The 17,471-nt window shown below is 39.2% G+C and overlaps 2 protein-coding genes across 2 annotated transcripts; both read right to left on the bottom strand.

Moving 5' to 3' along the window:
- Positions 1–392: 392 nt before the first annotated feature.
- LOC119425499 (zinc finger and SCAN domain-containing protein 5A) lies at positions 393–6,686 on the bottom strand. The gene is made up of 6 exons (XM_037693028.1): positions 6,336–6,686; positions 4,668–4,718; positions 4,116–4,276; positions 2,983–3,038; positions 2,343–2,456; positions 393–1,099 (listed from the first exon to the last, which is right to left on the bottom strand). Exons 1-6 carry the CDS (start codon positions 6,615–6,617, stop codon positions 393–395), a joined length of 1,371 nt encoding a protein of 456 aa, XP_037548956.1. The 5' UTR covers positions 6,618–6,686.
- Positions 6,687–10,928: 4,242 nt separating this feature from the next.
- LOC119425744 (zinc finger protein 501) lies at positions 10,929–13,234 on the bottom strand. Its single transcript, XM_037693290.1, has 2 exons — positions 12,867–13,234; positions 10,929–12,528 (listed from the first exon to the last, which is right to left on the bottom strand). Exons 1-2 carry the CDS (start codon positions 12,949–12,951, stop codon positions 11,297–11,299), a joined length of 1,317 nt encoding a protein of 438 aa, XP_037549218.1. The 5' UTR covers positions 12,952–13,234; the 3' UTR covers positions 10,929–11,296.
- Between the last annotated feature and the right edge of the window lie 4,237 nt (positions 13,235–17,471).

Genomic DNA, 17,471 nt, shown 5'->3' with positions numbered 1-17,471 from the left:
TTTTTCTAATAAGAAAAAAGGGTGATCTAAATTGAAACCACGATTTTCTTATTATTATGATATGTTATTAAATATATATATATATATATAATTAAAAAGGCACAAACTTGTATTTGACTTCTTAATTATTAAATGAGAACACTTATTAAGACCACCTCCTTTTAACAAGTAAATACAGAGTCCAATTTAGATCACCCTTTTTTCTTATTAGAAAAAGCTGATTATTTTCTAACAGTCTCATCAGCAGCAGCGTCGTAACAAACAACAGTAAACAAAAACATAAACAAACACTACATCTGATGACGGTGTAACAACTGAAATTGTCGTTATTGGGCAGATATATCATCACATGACGGTACTGCAGTTACCGTTTTTACTCTGGTGTAAGTTCTTCATTCATAAAAGCTGAAAAGTGTCTCTCCAGTGTGGATTTTCATGTGTCTCACAAAGAATAACTTCTGCCCAAAAGCTGCTTTACAGATGTTGCACCTGAAAGGTTTGTCTCCGGTGTGAGTGTCGTCGTGATTGTGTAGAATTGTTCCGTATCTGAAACACTGAACGCAGACGGAGCAGCTGAAAGGATTCTCATCAGAGGGGGGTCTTTGAGGGCTGTCATGTCTTACACCGGACGCAGGAAAATGATCTGGCTGAGCTGCACTGCTCTCCTCCCAGTTTCCATCACTGACATCCGTCTCTGATGACTCTGAATGTTTGTCCTCTGGATCAGATTTTAAGTATCGATCTGGACTTGATCTAACAGAGTCTGTGCTCTTATCGTTCCAGTCGTGATGAAGCTCTGAAAACTGAGGTTTCTCCTCTTCATCGTCATCCTTCACAGGGACAGCGTTGAAAATAAACTCCGTGATATCAGCCTCTTCCTGTTCCTCTTTGATCTGCGAGCGCTGTTTGTGAAGAAGCACAGAGGGTTGAGGTTTCTCTTCATCATCTTCACTCTTCACAGGGACAGGACTGACAGTGAACTCTGTGATATCAGCATCCTCCTGTTTCCCCTTGATCTGTGGGGGCTTCTGGTCCAAATTGGGACTCCAGTTGTCCTGATTAGAAAGCTCCACTTCGATCACCCACAACTTCTGGACATCTGCAGGAAACCGAAACACAGATAAGTTACAGCAAATCAACAAAGTCCATGCTCAAATCATTCATGTGTCATCAGAAAATTCCTAAAGACACATTAATCTTGTAATTTGTTCAATGTTATGAAATCAGAGACTGTGGATGATTGTCTGAATGTGACGTTTGTCATAGCTCTGAGAAAAACATTAGGAGCAAAATATCCATATTAATTTGTGATTTGTTCCCCTCTATATAAAAAATAGAGCGTCAACAAAACATAAAACGGTCCAACACACAGTACCCGAATATACACGCTGAGGAGTGGATGGAAGGACAACCCAACGCTCTAACTAGGCCTGTCACGATAACAAATTTTGCTGGGCGATTAATTGTGTCAGAAATTATTGCAATAAACGATAATATTGTTTGAAATTTAACAATAATTAGTAAATATTGTCAAATTTAAGAAGAAATGTTGGTTACATTTGTTTTGAACGTAGTACCTTTTTTTGACCACTGGATGGCAGTATAAGACAGTTTGAACCAAAGGATGGACAGTGAGGGAGCGAGCAGCATGTCTCTAAGAAAAACGGGAGGGAGGCACCTTGAAGTGACATGGGCTGTCTCTTCTTCCTTTTTTCGTTTTTCAAAATGGCGGACACTCTTGTGTAGTTTGAGCTCTTTAACATAGCATTTTCACACAAAGCTTTTAATAAAAAATAAAAAAAATCAGTAAACAAGTTCTCAGCTTCTTTCTGCAGAGAAAAACAACTTTTTAGACGAAGGCACAGGTTTCAACCGTGAATTTTGGAGCTTCGACAAGACGGAAGTTCATGAAAGTAGAGGCCTGAAGCCTAAAGTTACAATGTATCAGCCAAATAGTGTGTCTGACAACAAAACAATATCCAACAAGGTCGAGTCAGGTCCTCTGGATGGATTCTTCTTTGCAGAAACACCATCGTTAGGCCAATGGTCCTCCTTTATCATGCGAACAGATAGCTTTGTCTGTCACCAGCAAACTGGTTGATCCACTATGAGAAGGTGCTTATAAAACTGAGTTTGTTGCAGCTCCTCAGACTGAAATCTTAAAAAAGGGCGAAACGTTTCAACAACAAAGAATCCGTCCAGAGAACCTGACTCGACCTTGTTAGACTCATCTACCTGGATTATTGCACATGCATCAGAACAAAATATTACTTACATTTACCTAGGGACACTTTTTTTTTTCACACATAGAACATGAATTCAAATGAAGGAATTAAACTTACACATTTTTTGAACTGCACGTGGGGAACTTGTTTTCACATCTGCTCCGAAATCCAAAGGGCTTCTTTTATACAAACGTAGAACTGTGAAGGCATCTTTGTTTTGATGGCCATACCCTGAAACATGCCAATATAACAAGTATAAAACAAATTCATAACTGACAAGATGCTTACAATAAGATTGCTCAGCCCACGAGTCCATGTGACCTACGGTAAACAAACCTCGGACAAACTAGGCAGCTGTAATGACAACTGTGAAGCTGACGGACTCACCAGACACTTGGTGTCACATTTTTGCCGTATCAGCCAACAATGAGACAAATAAGATTTTTTATGAGCTGTACGTCAGGTTTGTGAAGTTATTTAAAGGAAAACATGAAGAAATTAAAGTTCTAGACCAAGTTGTTGGCTGAGAATGCAAATGCTGTTTTGGACGCATTTTTCAGTTGCAAGAGAAAAGATTGAAGAGACGACAGAGACGAGCTTGTGAAAATGTGAAGTATATTTTCTCATGTGCATAACAGTGCTTAATTATTTTCACTATACATCTATAAAGTTAATGCATTGCAAATAAGCTGTCAGCAGTGAAAATAGATTACTGTAATTAACTAGTTCTTAGTGCAAAGTGGTTCAAAATGCCAACCTGGCTGAACTGAGGTGTTGGAGTGATGGTCTGCTCTCTTGTGTCGAGTATATGCACTGCAGAGAAAGAGCAATTATTTTGCATAAAGTTTTGTCATTTACAGTAAATTATGTAAATTAAAATAATGTTTTGTATGCTTAATTCTATCACACTGACTAGTTTTTGTTACTTTGGTACATATATAGGCCTGTCACGATAACAAATTTTGCTGGGCAATTAATTGTCTCAGAAATTATTGCGATAAACGATAATATTGTTTGAAATTTGACAATAATTAGTAATTATTGTCAAATTCACGAAGAAATGTTTAGTTGTTTTGCATGTAGTACATTTTTTCGACCACCGGATGGCAGTATAAGACTGTTTGAACTGAAGGATAGATAGTGAGGGAGCAGTCTCTTTGAAAAATGGGAGGGAGGCCCCTTGACGTAACGTGGGCCGTCTCTCCTTGGTTCTCAAAATGGCGGATGCTCGGTGTGGTTTGAGCTCTTTAGCATAACATTTTTCACAAAAAGCTTTTAATAAAATAATCAGTAAACAAGTTCTCAGCTTCTTTTTGTAGAGAAAATCTTTTTAGACCAAGGCACGGGTTTCAACCGTGAATTTTGGAGCTTCAACAAGACAGGTCGTCCCCCCCCCCCCCCCCCCCCCCAGGTCGGCCTGTTAGCTTAGCTTCTCATCTTAGCTGCTTTTAACAATGGTTAAAATGAATTCTGAAGAGAAAAGAGAAAGGGAGGGGTCAGTGAAGAGCACCGGAGTTGAGCCTTTTGTCATCGAGTGTCTTCAGTAGAAAGAGAGACACAAAGGAACAATAAAGCTGATAAATGAAAATGAGGTTGATAATTTTCATTTACAATAGAAATAGAATAGAAACAGCTTTATTGTTCCACGGATGGGAAATTCAAGTGTAACAGCAGCAACAGATAAAAAGATTCACAAAAACATTTATCATGCGATTCATTGATTTATTAATTATCGCAACAGGCCTATACATATATTTCCGTTTAGGTTTATATGATTGACCTTGTTTTAATATTTGTTTTATGTAAAAGCAAATGTGAAATAAAAAATGAGTGAAAATGTATGATGTATTAAATCAAAGAGAAATAAAGCTACTGTAGGTGTTCATGTACCTTACTATGTCTTTCAGTGTCTTTCTTCGTTTTGACGCTAGGCGTTCAGATCTTGGGTGTCGAGCTCGTGTCCTCCTGGCTGATTTGTAGGTCTTTGAGGTCGTGGGAGCAGCGGGAACAGGATCTGAGATTCTGTCTGTTGGCTTGCCTCCAGGAAAATGCTGAAAAATTAATGGTACAATAAATTGGTGCTCACATATAGCTTACAATAAATACTTAGAAACTTAAACTAGAGTTACCACAGTGTGTACTGTACTGTGTAATGTACTACGAGTGTACATTTTACAATACACAACCAGTTAAATGTGGTGCAAAAAGAGGTTTATTGGTAACTGATCATAGTAATCAAAGATTAAACTTATGGGAGCTGATGCACACAGATCTATACACAAAACCAGTCGCAGCTTGCTTTAAGTATTAACCTTCATTTAAGCAAGCTGTTAATAAATGGTGACATCACAACAATTTTTCCTCATATTACTTGTCTGTTGGAAAAGTTTCCCATCTTGTGACATCACTGAGAAGTTTAATTAAGGTAATATTTACCGTTACCTTCTGGAGTCGATTCGTTTTACGCTTGTGGGTCTTCTTCAGTTTTACAGCCTGAAAAGAAAATTACACTATATTAAATTACATTATCATTTTGCAGATATGCTTAAGATTATGATTTTGTTAATACACTGTATGAGGCTACAATAAAATTCACAGACAATACAGAAATAGTTGATGAGCCACACGATGAAGATCTGGGAGAGAGTTGTGGAAGCAAGACTTAGACGAGAGGTGACTATCTGTGAGCAGCAGGATGGTTTCATGCCAAGAAAGAGCACCACAGACGCCATCTTTGCTTTGAGGATGCTGATGGAGAAGTACAGAGAGGGTCAGAAAGAACTCCATTGTGTCTTTGTGGATTTAGAAAAAGCATATGACAGGGTGCCGAAGGAGGAGGTGTAGTATTACATGAGGAAATCTGGAGTGTCAGAAGAATATGTTAGACTGGTACAGGACATGTATGAGGACAGCAGGACAGTGGTGAGATGTGCTGTAGGAGTGACAGATAGCTTCAAGGTGGAGGTTGTAGTGCATCAAGGATCGGCTCTGAGCCCCTTCTTGTTTGCTCTGGTGATGGACCGACTAACAGATGAGGTCAGGCAAGAATCCCCATGGACGATGATGTTTGCAGATGACATTGTGATCTGTGGTGAGAACAGGGAACAGGTGGAAGAGAACTTGGAGAGGTGGAGGTATGCACTTGAAAGAAGAGGAATGAAAGTCAGCCGTAGTAAGACAGAGTACATGTGTGTGAATGAGAGGGAGGAGGTGGAAGAGTGAGGCTACAAGGAGCAGAGGTCACAAAGGTGCAGGACTTCAAGTACTTGGGGTCCACGGTCCAGGAAAATGGGGAATGTGGTAAAGAGATGAAGAAGAGAGTCCAGGCAGGATGGAGAAAAGTTTCAGGAGTGATTTGTGACAAAAGGGTGTCAGCAAAGGTCAAAGCAAAAGTTTACAAGACCGTGGTGAGTCCAGCTATGTTGTATGGTCTGGAAACAGTGGCAATGACAAAAAGACAGGAGAAAGAACTGGAAGTGGCAGAAATGAAGATGCTGAGGTTCTCCTTAGGAGTGACGAGGATGTCTAAGATTAGAATGAGATCATCAGAGGTACAGCACAGGTTGAACAACTGGGAGATAAAGTTAGAGAGACCAGACTGAGATGGTTTGGACATGTCCAGAGGAGGGACAGTGGGTATATTGGTAGAAGGATGTTAGAAATGCAGCTTCCAGGAAAAAGACAAAGAGGAGATATGGATGAAGTTAGAGAAGACATGGAGGTAGATGGAGTGAGGACAGAGGATGCAGAGGACAGAGTGAGGTGGAGGAGGATGATTCACTGTGAAGACCCCTGAAGAGGGAAAAGAAGAAGAAGAAGACAGAAATGCTGGAAACCTTTCATCTGAAAATAGAAATAAAAACATTTACTATTTTCTGAACTTAATTAAGGAAATAATTTTAATGAGAATGAAAACTGTTATGATTTCTTAGTTTTGTTGTGAAACTTTTAATCACTCACGTCACGTGCAATAAAACTGAAACTACATTTATGTGAATTATTATATCTTGGGGAGAAACATTACAGTTCTAGGCTCGCGCGCACGAGACTGCAAAAGAATGGATGCTAATGTAAAGCTAGCAGCGCAAACAAATAAAAGGCTTACTGTACCGGTTGTGCGGGGATAGGATCAGGGTGGCCCTTTGTTGGTCCTTTACCTCCGATGAAATGTTTGGAGCAGATGTACGTCCGTCGTTTCACATTTTCCCGGTTAAATTCGGTTCGTCCCAGTGCTCGAATCCAGAGATCACACTTCTCTGGTCGCGTCCTCGGCTCGGGAAAAGAGAGGAAAAATACCCCTTCCATGTAAGGAAGATGGCTGTATCGTGAATCACTGTTACAGGTACTGTAAACGCAATGTTTTGTGGTCCTGCCGGCAGACTTCGATGGCATTTTGACTGATTGTTTCAGCTAAAACATGCGGCATCGACTCAACTACAAGCTACAAGTCGAGTACAGCCGCTACGTAATGAGTCACGTGACTTTATGTTCTTCTTCTTCGGTCCTTTGGGTGGATACATAAAGCTTAGAGGCTCATACCGCCGCCTACTGTGCATGACGTGTAACTACACATCTTCAAGTGACAACTTTTTTCATTCAACCTTTATTTATACAGGTAAATCCCATTGAGCCTCGAGGACTCATTCACAAGAGAGACCTGATTTCAACAAAGAATGATAACAATGGACAACAGCGACAACAATAGATAGTTATAAAAAGTCATAGAGATTTTTATTTTATTTTTTTACAAATAAGATGGCAAAAAGATTAACAAAACAGCTAGATTATAAAACGAATGTAGAAAACTTAAAACAGGAACATGTCTGCATCGGTCCTTGCCAGGAGTCCAACAGATTTTTAAAGTCATTTAGAGAGGTCAAGGTCGAGAGCATCAGGTCTTTTTGTAAGATATTCCAGGAAACAGGAGCGGAGAAGGAGAAGGCCCTTTTGCCAAGTTCAGTCCTCATTGAGGGGACACTGCAGGTAATAATGTCCTGAGAGCGCACGCTGTAGCTGCACTCACGCAGAGACATGTAGGAGGAGATGTATGAAGGCAGCAGACCAAGAAGTGATTTGAAGATGACACATCTGGGCGGGAACTAAAAAAACATTTTAGCTGAAAAAAAAAAACATTTTAGCGGCAGATACGAGTATTTTTTTTTTCCTTTACATAAATTACAATGGTTGTTTCATGCTGGGTTAGAGAATGTACCAGCCGGGGAGACCGCGTTAAGAATGGCAGCAGCACACACGAACATTACCAGTCACAAAACCAGAGTTAATTAATAAAGCACACTTAAAATAGATCATGGCAAACAGCCGAAATAAAAGAAGAAAAACAACAGAGGAAAACACACAAAGCTAAAATAGTACTAAAATGTGATTAAATGTCTGTTAAAGCATTTACTAACGTATCAATAATTAGTATATGCATAATATATATATATATATACATACACAATGTATATCTTGTTCTTTTGGCTCGAAGAATTGGCAATTATTTTTACATCGGATGCTCTTCCTGACGCAACCACAGACCACTGAGCTACCACAGCCCTCTGTGTGGAGCAGAGAGCTGCATCTAGGGCGCCTGGAGGAGCAGATGGTGGGGGTTAAGGGCCTTGCTCAAGGGCCCAGAGTGGGGCAAATGAGGGTGGAGGCAGGTGTGGGTGCTTTACCTATCCCACCCACATTTTGATGTTGTCGGTACTGGGAGTTGGACGGGCGATCTTCTGATCATAGGCCCACCTTCTCTAACCTCTGCACCACCACTCTCACAATATACATAAATTTTGAAAATGGCAACATTGTCAGACTAGAACTATCTGTTTTGTTTTGTGCACCCCCCAAACTCGTTGAATAAAGCATTGGGAAAACTACTGAAAATATTCCATAACAAGTTAATATTTTGTGTATTGCTTTCTACATTTGTAGCATTTGTTCTATTTTTTTTTTTTTTCAGGAAGGCCTGCAGACTTGTACGACAAGTCCAACTCAGACTGGGCTCCTACACTGAAGTTAAGAGGCACGTTTACTGGAGCAAGTCAGCAAAGGAGCTTTAACAATCTGAGACAAATAAGAGCAGGTAGAAAAGTTGATGACATTTGCAAGTGGCACAATAATTCAAAAATATTAAAGTAAATCTAAGATAAAAATTGCTAAAGTAAATATAAAATTGCAGATATTTTTGAATTAGTAAAAACATTAGAAGCAACTGGTTCTGCTTTGAGTAGGCAAACTTGGAGTCTTACTTTAGACTTTATTTACGTACAGACAAGTGAAAGAACGAGTTCGATCCAAAGTAAAGCCTCATAGTGCGCAGACTCCTAGACCCGGGTGCAGTCTCGGATCCCGAGGTTCTGGCTGCTCCAATGAACCCACGTGAAGATGAGGAATCCGTTCAAGTTTGCGACCTGGTGCTGAAGCAAGAGGACGAACATGAAGATGCAGAACCAGCTCCTGTTTCTGAAAGTCAGGTTGATTCTGAACTGCGGAGATTAAGAACAGAAACGATTCTGTTAAAAGATCAGAAAAATAATTTGAAGTTTAAAAGCTTTGAGAATAATAACCATAAAGTCAGATACTACACTGTCCTTCCATCCTTCCTCATGTTGATGACTGTATTTGATCTGGTGAAGTCATTCATACCTGCGCCTAAATTATTAGGTCCATTTGAACGCTTCATTTATTCAGTCCAGAAAAATGAGGAATCCGTGTTAATTGATGAATATATCTGAGCATCTGTTCATCTTAGTTTGACATCAGGTTAGGTTCACTACATCACTCTAGCCGATCGTGGTTTCGACGGACAGGACAGTGTGAAAATGTACTGTGCGGAGGTCATCGTTCCAAGTTTCAGCAGTGGTAAAGCACAAATATCTGCAGTCGACGTGGAAACCAGCAGGAAGGTTGCACATGTTCGTGCACATGTCAAACGGCTCAGTGGACTTGTGAGAAACAAATACTTTGCTAAAAGCACGTCTGCCAGTAACTACCTAATCAAACATGATGACGGCTTATCATATTAATCATCACACATTATCATCACATTCATATTAAAAACATGGGACTTTTTTCCTGATTCTTGAAAACATTTCACTTCTCAAGTTTTTTTATTTTTTCCCCCAAGCATGTTAAGTGTTTCCAAACGTTTCTTTTCAGTAAGTTTTATCTGAATCAAACCGTCTGCACCTGTTAATAACACAGAAGCAAACTAATCACAAGGTTCATGAGAGTCAAACACTTCCAGTAAACACAAAGACAAGTTTTCAGACAAATAAATATTTTTTATTTTCCAGAAAAGCTCACTTCTTTAAACAGTCTCGTTAGAACATTACGGTGCTGTTATAAATAAAACATAAATCATATACAAAAATAAGAAATATGGAATCTTGTGACATCATCTAAACTCGGGACAGATCTGTTCACAAAATCTGTGCTTTGATTCAGATCACAGTTTTGGTGTCATGGTTTTCAGTTTGATTCCTTCTTTTTGTTTTGTCAACACTCCAGTGATAATACGTCACCAGTATAGATAATCCTCCATTAATGGTTTTTACAATATGTCATTCTCAAAGACATGTCATGTAATCTGAAAATGGGGCAGTTTGACTTTAGCCTAGACAAAAAGTTTTATTTTTTTTTTATTCTTGCTCATACAACAAATAATTCTTTAATGTAAAATCAACACTAAACTTTTCTTGACGCCATCACCCAGTCTGTCAGTGTCTCAGAGAGATGCTCACTTGTGTCGCTCTCAGAAAGTGGACACACCAGCAAGTGGACTTTTTAAATTCCCACTGTCAAGTAATGACAGGAAATTTTCACCAGCCTGGAGGTCCATCCATAAATGGTTACAAATGTCAGACAATTGTTTCATAAACTTTTCAAATTACTGGGTGTACAATGAGTCATCTCACAATGGAGCTACTGGGTTCATGAGACCAAGATTTTAAGATTATTTTTAACAAAAAATATTTAGCCTCAAACTGACTGGCATCTCTCCTGTCTGATTTCATGAGCACGAGCTCTTCGGACCTTGGAACAATGCTTCAACTAAATATAAACGTATGTGACCTTTGAACTCAGGGGAGTCGAGCAAATTCCCAGAAGAGGACAAAATTCAAAAAGAGATTATGGGCCAACCTTTTTTTTTTTGCCTGTAGTTTTGCTACTTTTTTATATTCTTAAGTTTAAATAGTTTTTAAAAAAATTGAAAGAAAATAATTTAATATTTTTGTAAAAGTCCAAACAAAGGTTATTATAATTTTTAAAGTAAGTCTTATTCAACTAGTTTTTTATTCACCATTTTTCCATTTCTAATAAAAAATAAACAAATGCATCAAAACAACTTAAAAAATCCTAATTGAAAATTCAAACAGCTACTAAAATTTTACTCTTAAATTACAGAGGAAAAAATATTTTAAAATAAGGTTAGGGGTCAGAGAATAGAAACCTTTTTCTTCACTTGTATAGCTTCGATTAACTCTTTTACTCTTAATTAAATTATTGAGTTACATATTTTATTTTCTCAGCTTTATAGTCAGTAAATAACCATGTACTGTAAGTGCAACAGTTAGTCTGTTCTGTTTTAAATAAACGTGCACCAGATCTTTTCCTCTCAGCACGTAGCTGCAGAACGGAAGCAACCAATTTACAACTGAGCATGTCGCATGGTCCTAGTGCCTGACGTCTCACTGCGAACAATGATTTTAAGTAAATTTCTCCAGACGTTTTTTTTTTATTTGCAAGTCAGATTTCAACTTGATAAATCTTGACATCTTAATTTCACAAGATCTCGTTCCACCCCTAAAAATGTCCGTCACTAAAGTGACAGTGGGAAACGTCGTTCTTCCGTACCCAGCACTCTTTTTTTTTTTGTGCTGTCAATTAACGCTGGGGTGACGTCTCCATTAAAGTACGTAAAGCAATCGGACGCATAAACTCGAGACTCTGCGTCGACCTTTCACACGTTTAGTCATTTCGGCACTGTCTGAACTTGCTTTTGCACTTCAGAACATCCAAGCTTTTAGACAAAAACAAACAGCGAGCTCCTCAGCATTTGCCCACTACTACTCGTGTTGTTTTTCATGTCTCACCAGGTCACGTTTTCTTATAAAAGCCGCCGCACAGACAGAGCAGCTGAAAGGTTTTTCGCCCGTGTGGTTTCTTTTGTGTTCAATGAAAGCATTGTGCCATTTAAAGGTCGCGTTACAGACGGAACACGTGTACGGTTTTTCTCCAGTGTGACGTCTTTTGTGATGATGTAAATTTTCTTTGTACTTGAAACACTGACCGCAATCGGAGCAGCTGAAAGGTTTTTCTCCACTATGCGTTTTCATGTGTTGCACTAAGGAAGGTTTCCATTTAAAAGCTGCGTTACAAATGGAGCAGCTGAAAGGTTTTTCTCCCGTGTGGATTCTCATGTGTTTTATTAAAGCATATTTCCATGGAAAAGCTACTTGACAAACGGAGCAGATGAACGGTTTTTCTTTATTGTGGCTTCTTTTGTGACTATTTAAACTGTCTCTATGTTTAAAACATTGACCACAAACGGCGCATTTGAAGGATTTTTCTTCACTGTGTGTTTTCATGTGTTTCACTAAGGAGGGTTTCCATATAAACGCTGCATTACAGACAGAGCAGCTGTAAGGTTTTTTGTCAGAATGGCTTTTCATGTGGCGAGTTACACTTTCCTTCCTACTGAAGTTCTGACCACAAACAGAGCAGCTGAAAGGCTTCTCTCCAGTGTGAATTCTAATGTGTTTATCTAAGACGTGCTTCCATCTGAAATCTGCCTTACAGAAAGCACAGCTGAAAGGTCTTTCTCCTGTGTGGATCCTTTGGTGTATTAATAAATACTGCCTGCGTTTGAACGTTTTACCACATTCAGTGCAGCTATGTAACTTTTTATCCCCGTCTTCACATATTCTACCAACAGGCACTTCATTAATATCTGCAGAGGTTAAATCAAACTGGGCTTCACTGCTCTCTGCCCAGTTTCCATCACTGACATCTGTATCTGAAGAATTTGAAGCTTTCTCTTCAGGATCTGATTCTAAATATTGGCTTGATTCTGGTCGCACGGAGTCTCTGTTCTTCTTAGTCCGGTGAAGATGAAGCTCTGAGGACTGAGGTTTTTCTTCATCATCTTCACTTTTCACAGGATTGAATATGAACTCGATGATATCAGCCTCCTCCTGTTCCTCTTTAATCTGTGGGGGGCTTTGGTCCTTCTGGTCTGGACTGGGACTCCAGTTCTTAGGAGGAAGCTCCTCTTTGATCACCAGCACCTGCCGGACATCTGCAGGAAACAGTTTACATCTCATAAAACCCGATAAATCTTCTAATTTAACCAAAGTTGCAATTAATAAACCAATATTTGGCAGTAACATGTAGCATTATCGTCTTAATTTGTTAGAAATCTAAAGAAACCTTTCTCAGATCAGTAAGATATTTATATTAATTCTGTTTTATAAAGATAAGCCAAGTTGGGATGAAGAAAACTGGAAATTTATGATAAACATGCTATTCTTTTTCCAAATACTGATTCACGTGTAGGTTGAAACATTTTGTTATTGTAATCGTGGAGTGTTCAGGGACCAAAAATATGTTTTAGTAAAAAATTAGGAGCACAATTACCGTCAAGTTGAGAAAACAGCTGTTCTCCATTTGGACAGTCCGGTTCTTCCACCGTGGTTCGTTTTTTCTCCATCACCTTCAACATCTTCAACCATCACAGCAATTTTCACCTCGTCTCAAAAACACATTCTGCCCTCCGTCATGATTCATACATTTATTCACTTCCGTCCCCTCTTTGGGCTTCAAGCTAACATGCTAAGCTAAGGTCGGTAGCTCCGCAGTCATCGGAATAAACTTTAATAACGAGAGAATATCAAAAATGGGGCTTTTTCTTTAGAACACACGTGTTCTAATATCTCACCCAGAGAAGAGGGAACACAACGAAACACGGATGGGGGATTGTTTACATCCATCGCTGCAGCTGTCGCTACAATGAAACAACTTCCGTTTACGGACGGAAGTTTATTCCACAAGGCTTTCAAAATAAGAGCTGCAAAAACAAACCTTTGAAAATAAATTTACAGTATTTTGTTTCTTTTATTTATTTTTTAATAAAATACATCAATGCAATAACAATTTTTTAAATAAAATAATTTTGAAACAATAAACTTATATTCAAGGGCAGCACGGTGGCGCAACTGGTAGAGCTGCTGCCTCTCAGTGAGCAGGTCCCTGGTTCAAACCCCGGTCCAGGGGCCTTTCTGGGTGGAGTTTGCATGTTCTCTCCGTGCATGCGTGGGTTTTCTCCGTGTACTCCGGTTTCCTCCCACAGACCAAAAACATGCATGTTAGGCTGATTGGTAACTCTAAATTGTCCCTAGGTGTGAGTGAGAGAGTGAATGGTTGTTTGTCTCGTTTGTCTCTATGTGGCCCTGTGATGGACTTGCGACCTGTCCAGGGTGTACCCCACCGCTTGCACAGTGATTGCTGGACATGGGCACCAGCGACCCCCGTGACCCAAAACGGAACAAGCGGGTAAAGATAATGGATGGATGGAAACTTACATTCAGTATATAAAGAAAATTATGTCAAAATTGCTGAACAAATGTTTAAAGAAGCTTCACGGCCTTCACTACAAATACTTATCTCCCAAATTATTATTCCTTAATCACATTTACACAGTTAAAAAGCTGGTTCACAAATGAAACAGCTGAAAAATTTTGGTTCTGTTGTGTGTTTACAGACACGACCTGCGATTAAAAGTTTTACCACATTCTGAGCAAATGTAAAACCTCTTACTGCTCCTACAGAAGCTTGTTTCACCTTCATTAAAACACAAAAATCATTTAATTTTAAATGTTGCCAAATATTCTACATTTGAGGACATCTTCAGAGAAAGAAGTCCAAAATAGGTTTTGTTAAGTTTTTTTTTTCATTTAGCCTTTATTTATCCAGGTTAGTCTCATTGAGCCACGAGAACTCATTTGCAAGAGAGACCTGTTTTGTTAATGCATTAATTAACAACTTATTGAGGCACAAATGTATCATAACACTTGTGAAAAGTAACAGTAGACGTATAACATGCAAATATCTAATATTATTCTTCCTTCACTTTAGACAGGGCTAAAGGATCACATAAATGAGAAGTTACATAATTTTCCATCAGAAAAAAATGTTATATCTTAACTTTTTGACTAAATGTATTGTGAGCAGACAAGCTTGTTTAGTTTAAGGTACATTTTCTTGACACAGTCGTATTTCTTCAGTAAGCTAATTTGCAAAGTTTCAAATTGCTTTACCCTGGAGAAACATAACCTCAGCTGTAGAAAGGTAAATATCTGTTGGAATAGAATGGTAGTGTACAAATCACTGAACTAGCATAACTTTATTGCTGTAAAGTTTGTTTTACATGCCACAATACTTTTTCATTAAACGGTTTATTTGCTCGTTTACCCTAATGCTTCAACTGCTGCTTGATAACTATATGACAAAAAGTATATAAAGTACAGAGCAAAAGTCTTGAGCCTTCATTTTTATTTTTTGCTTCAAGTAAACCAGACTTCCACATATTCTTACTTTAGAAACAATTTTAAAAGTTGAGGTAACCTATATTCAAAAAGTTTTAAAGATAACCATTCGAGAGAAAAAAACACGCATTTTAAACCAACATTGTGCTGAAAATATGACAATACTGTATTATGGATGGATGTTAGTGTTCAGTGGTTTAACAAGAAGTATCTTCCTTGAAATGATGGAGTACAAAAACTGGACTGAAAACATACAAAGCAGCAACTGATTTTTAAATACCAAAATGTTGGAAAATATATTGCTTACAATAATTGTAAATTACAAGAACATTTGACTTTTTAAAAAAAAAAAAAAATTTAAATCACACACAGGAATCAAACACAGGAGCCTATCTCTAGAATTTTCATTTAAAGCACCATCAAGCCGAGTACGTTTTAAATTCATATATGGAACACAGTTGTGTATTTTTACGCACCTTTCTTTATTTTCAACATCAGTCTCTATAAAGCAGTGAAGATCTCATGAGCTTCGACTGTTGATGGTCGTGTGAATCTTTGGTTGCAGCTAATAATCTTCTCTTGTTCTGCCGTAAAGAACATTTCTATAAAAAAGCAGAAGTCTCGATTCTTTGACACGTCATGTAACGAGTGAGGTATCTTGTTTTAAACTGTACAGCTGAACGATTATTCACCTGTATGGATTTTTGCGTGTTCCATAAACTCCTGCTCATTTCCAAATGCTTCATTACAATCTGAGCAGCTGAAAGCCTTTTCGCCACAGTGGGTTTTTGTGTGCGTTAAAAAAACGTTCCTCCACCTGAAGGTCTCCTTACAGACGGAGCAGCTGAAGGGTTTTTCTCCGGTGTGACATCTCATGTGACGAGTAAGCGTCGACTTTTGACTGAAGCTTTGATCACAGACCGAGCAGCAGAACGGCTTCTCTCCGGTGTGGGTTCTTGTGTGTTCTACCAAGGCGTATTTCCTTTTAAAAGCTGCGCTGCAGACGGAGCACGTGAAAGGTCTTTCGTCTGTGTGCTCTTTTGTGTGCTTCACTAAATCATGTTTCCTTCTGAAAGCTGCATTACAAATGGAGCAGCTGAAAGGTCGCTCCTCCGTGTGGATTACTCTGTGTTTCACCAAGTCCTGTTTCCTCGAAAATGTTTTTGTACAAACTGAGCAGCTGAAAGTTTTTCCTCCTGTGTGGATCTTTATGTGCTCCACAAGAACATATCTCCATCTGAAAGTTGCCTTACAGACAGGACAGCATAAAGGTTTTTCCCCTGAGTGACAGGTCATGTGACTAGTTACGCCATCTTTCCTTCTGAACCTTTGACCACAGATTGAGCAGTGAAACGGTTTTTCTCCCGTGTGAATTCTGTTGTGTCTTAACAATCTCCACCTGTAGTCGAACGTTCTGTCACATTCGGTGCAGCTGTAAAGCTTCTTACCGCTCTCACAACTTGTATCAGCTCCAGGAACGTTATTAGTGTGGAGAGAGTTTAAACGACTGCTCTCTTCCCAGTTACCATTACTGTCTTCCACCTCTGGAGAATCTGAAGTTTGGTCTTCAGAACTGGATTCCAAATATTGATCTGGTGCAGACGAGCCTCTGTTGTCGAAAACCCAGCTGTGATGAAGCTTTGAGGTCTGAGCTTTCTCTTCATCGTTTCTGCTCTTCACTAGAACAGGGTTGAATGTGAACTCTGTGATGTCAGCCTCCTCCAGTTCCTCTTTAATCTGCGGGGATGTTTGAACCTCCTGGTCCACACTGGGGTTCTGGTTTCGCTGCATCGAAATAAAATCCTCTTTGGTCACAAATAGCTGCTGGACACCTGCAAGAAACAGAAGCACAGATAAATCTTACAGGAAACAATTTTTATATCATCGGCAGATCCTTACTGAGCGAAACCTGAGCCTGACGCTTCCACTGGCTCCGACATAATTCTTGTCCAGTAAAAATAAATTATTCTCAGTGGCTTGCGTTTAAATGTTTGCTTACAAATAAAACATGTACAGCAAAAACAACTTGTCCAGGAGTTGATAATTAAAGAGCGAGGGAGTTCAAAAAACTGTTTGGCTTCACTCTCCATCTTCCCTGTCTGGAACTTTCTCTCCTGCCCCGCCCACGTCACATGACTTAAACATGTTACCAACCTCAAACCAACAAAGATCTACACATAAAGCAAATAGCTTCATGTTATGTATATAATATTTACAAAATTTTGTTTAGGCTCCTACATCATCATGAAGCCAGCACAAACTATCAACAAATTATCATCACAAAGGTCTGTATTAACTTATAGGAAACTATATTTCAAGCTCCATGCACCGACGTTCTGCAGCAAACAATATATGTGGTCAGTCTAATGGACTCAATGGCCTTGATGCCTACATCACAATATTAAACTATATATTATGGCAGAACGACGGCTCAGCGGTTAGCACTGTTGCCTCACAGCAAGAAGGTCCTGGGTTCAATCCCCGGTTGGACCTGGGGTCTTTGTGTGTGGAGTCATGCTCTTCTCGTGCTTGCGTGGGTTTTCTCCGGGTGCTCCGGTTTCCTCCCACAGACCAAAACATGCATGTTAGGCTGATTGGTAACTCTAAAATGTCCCTAGGTGAGAGTGAGAGAGTGAATGGTTGTTTGTCTCTATGCGTCCCTGTGACGGACTGGAGACCTGTCCAGGGTGTACCCCGC

Source organism: Nematolebias whitei, chromosome 19, assembly GCF_014905685.2.
Source record: "Nematolebias whitei isolate Nwh7 chromosome 19, NemWhi1, whole genome shotgun sequence".
Lineage (NCBI taxonomy): Eukaryota > Metazoa > Chordata > Actinopteri > Cyprinodontiformes > Rivulidae > Nematolebias > Nematolebias whitei.
Note: the sequence above shows the minus strand (reverse complement) of the source record. Positions and strands in the feature narration are given on the sequence as shown.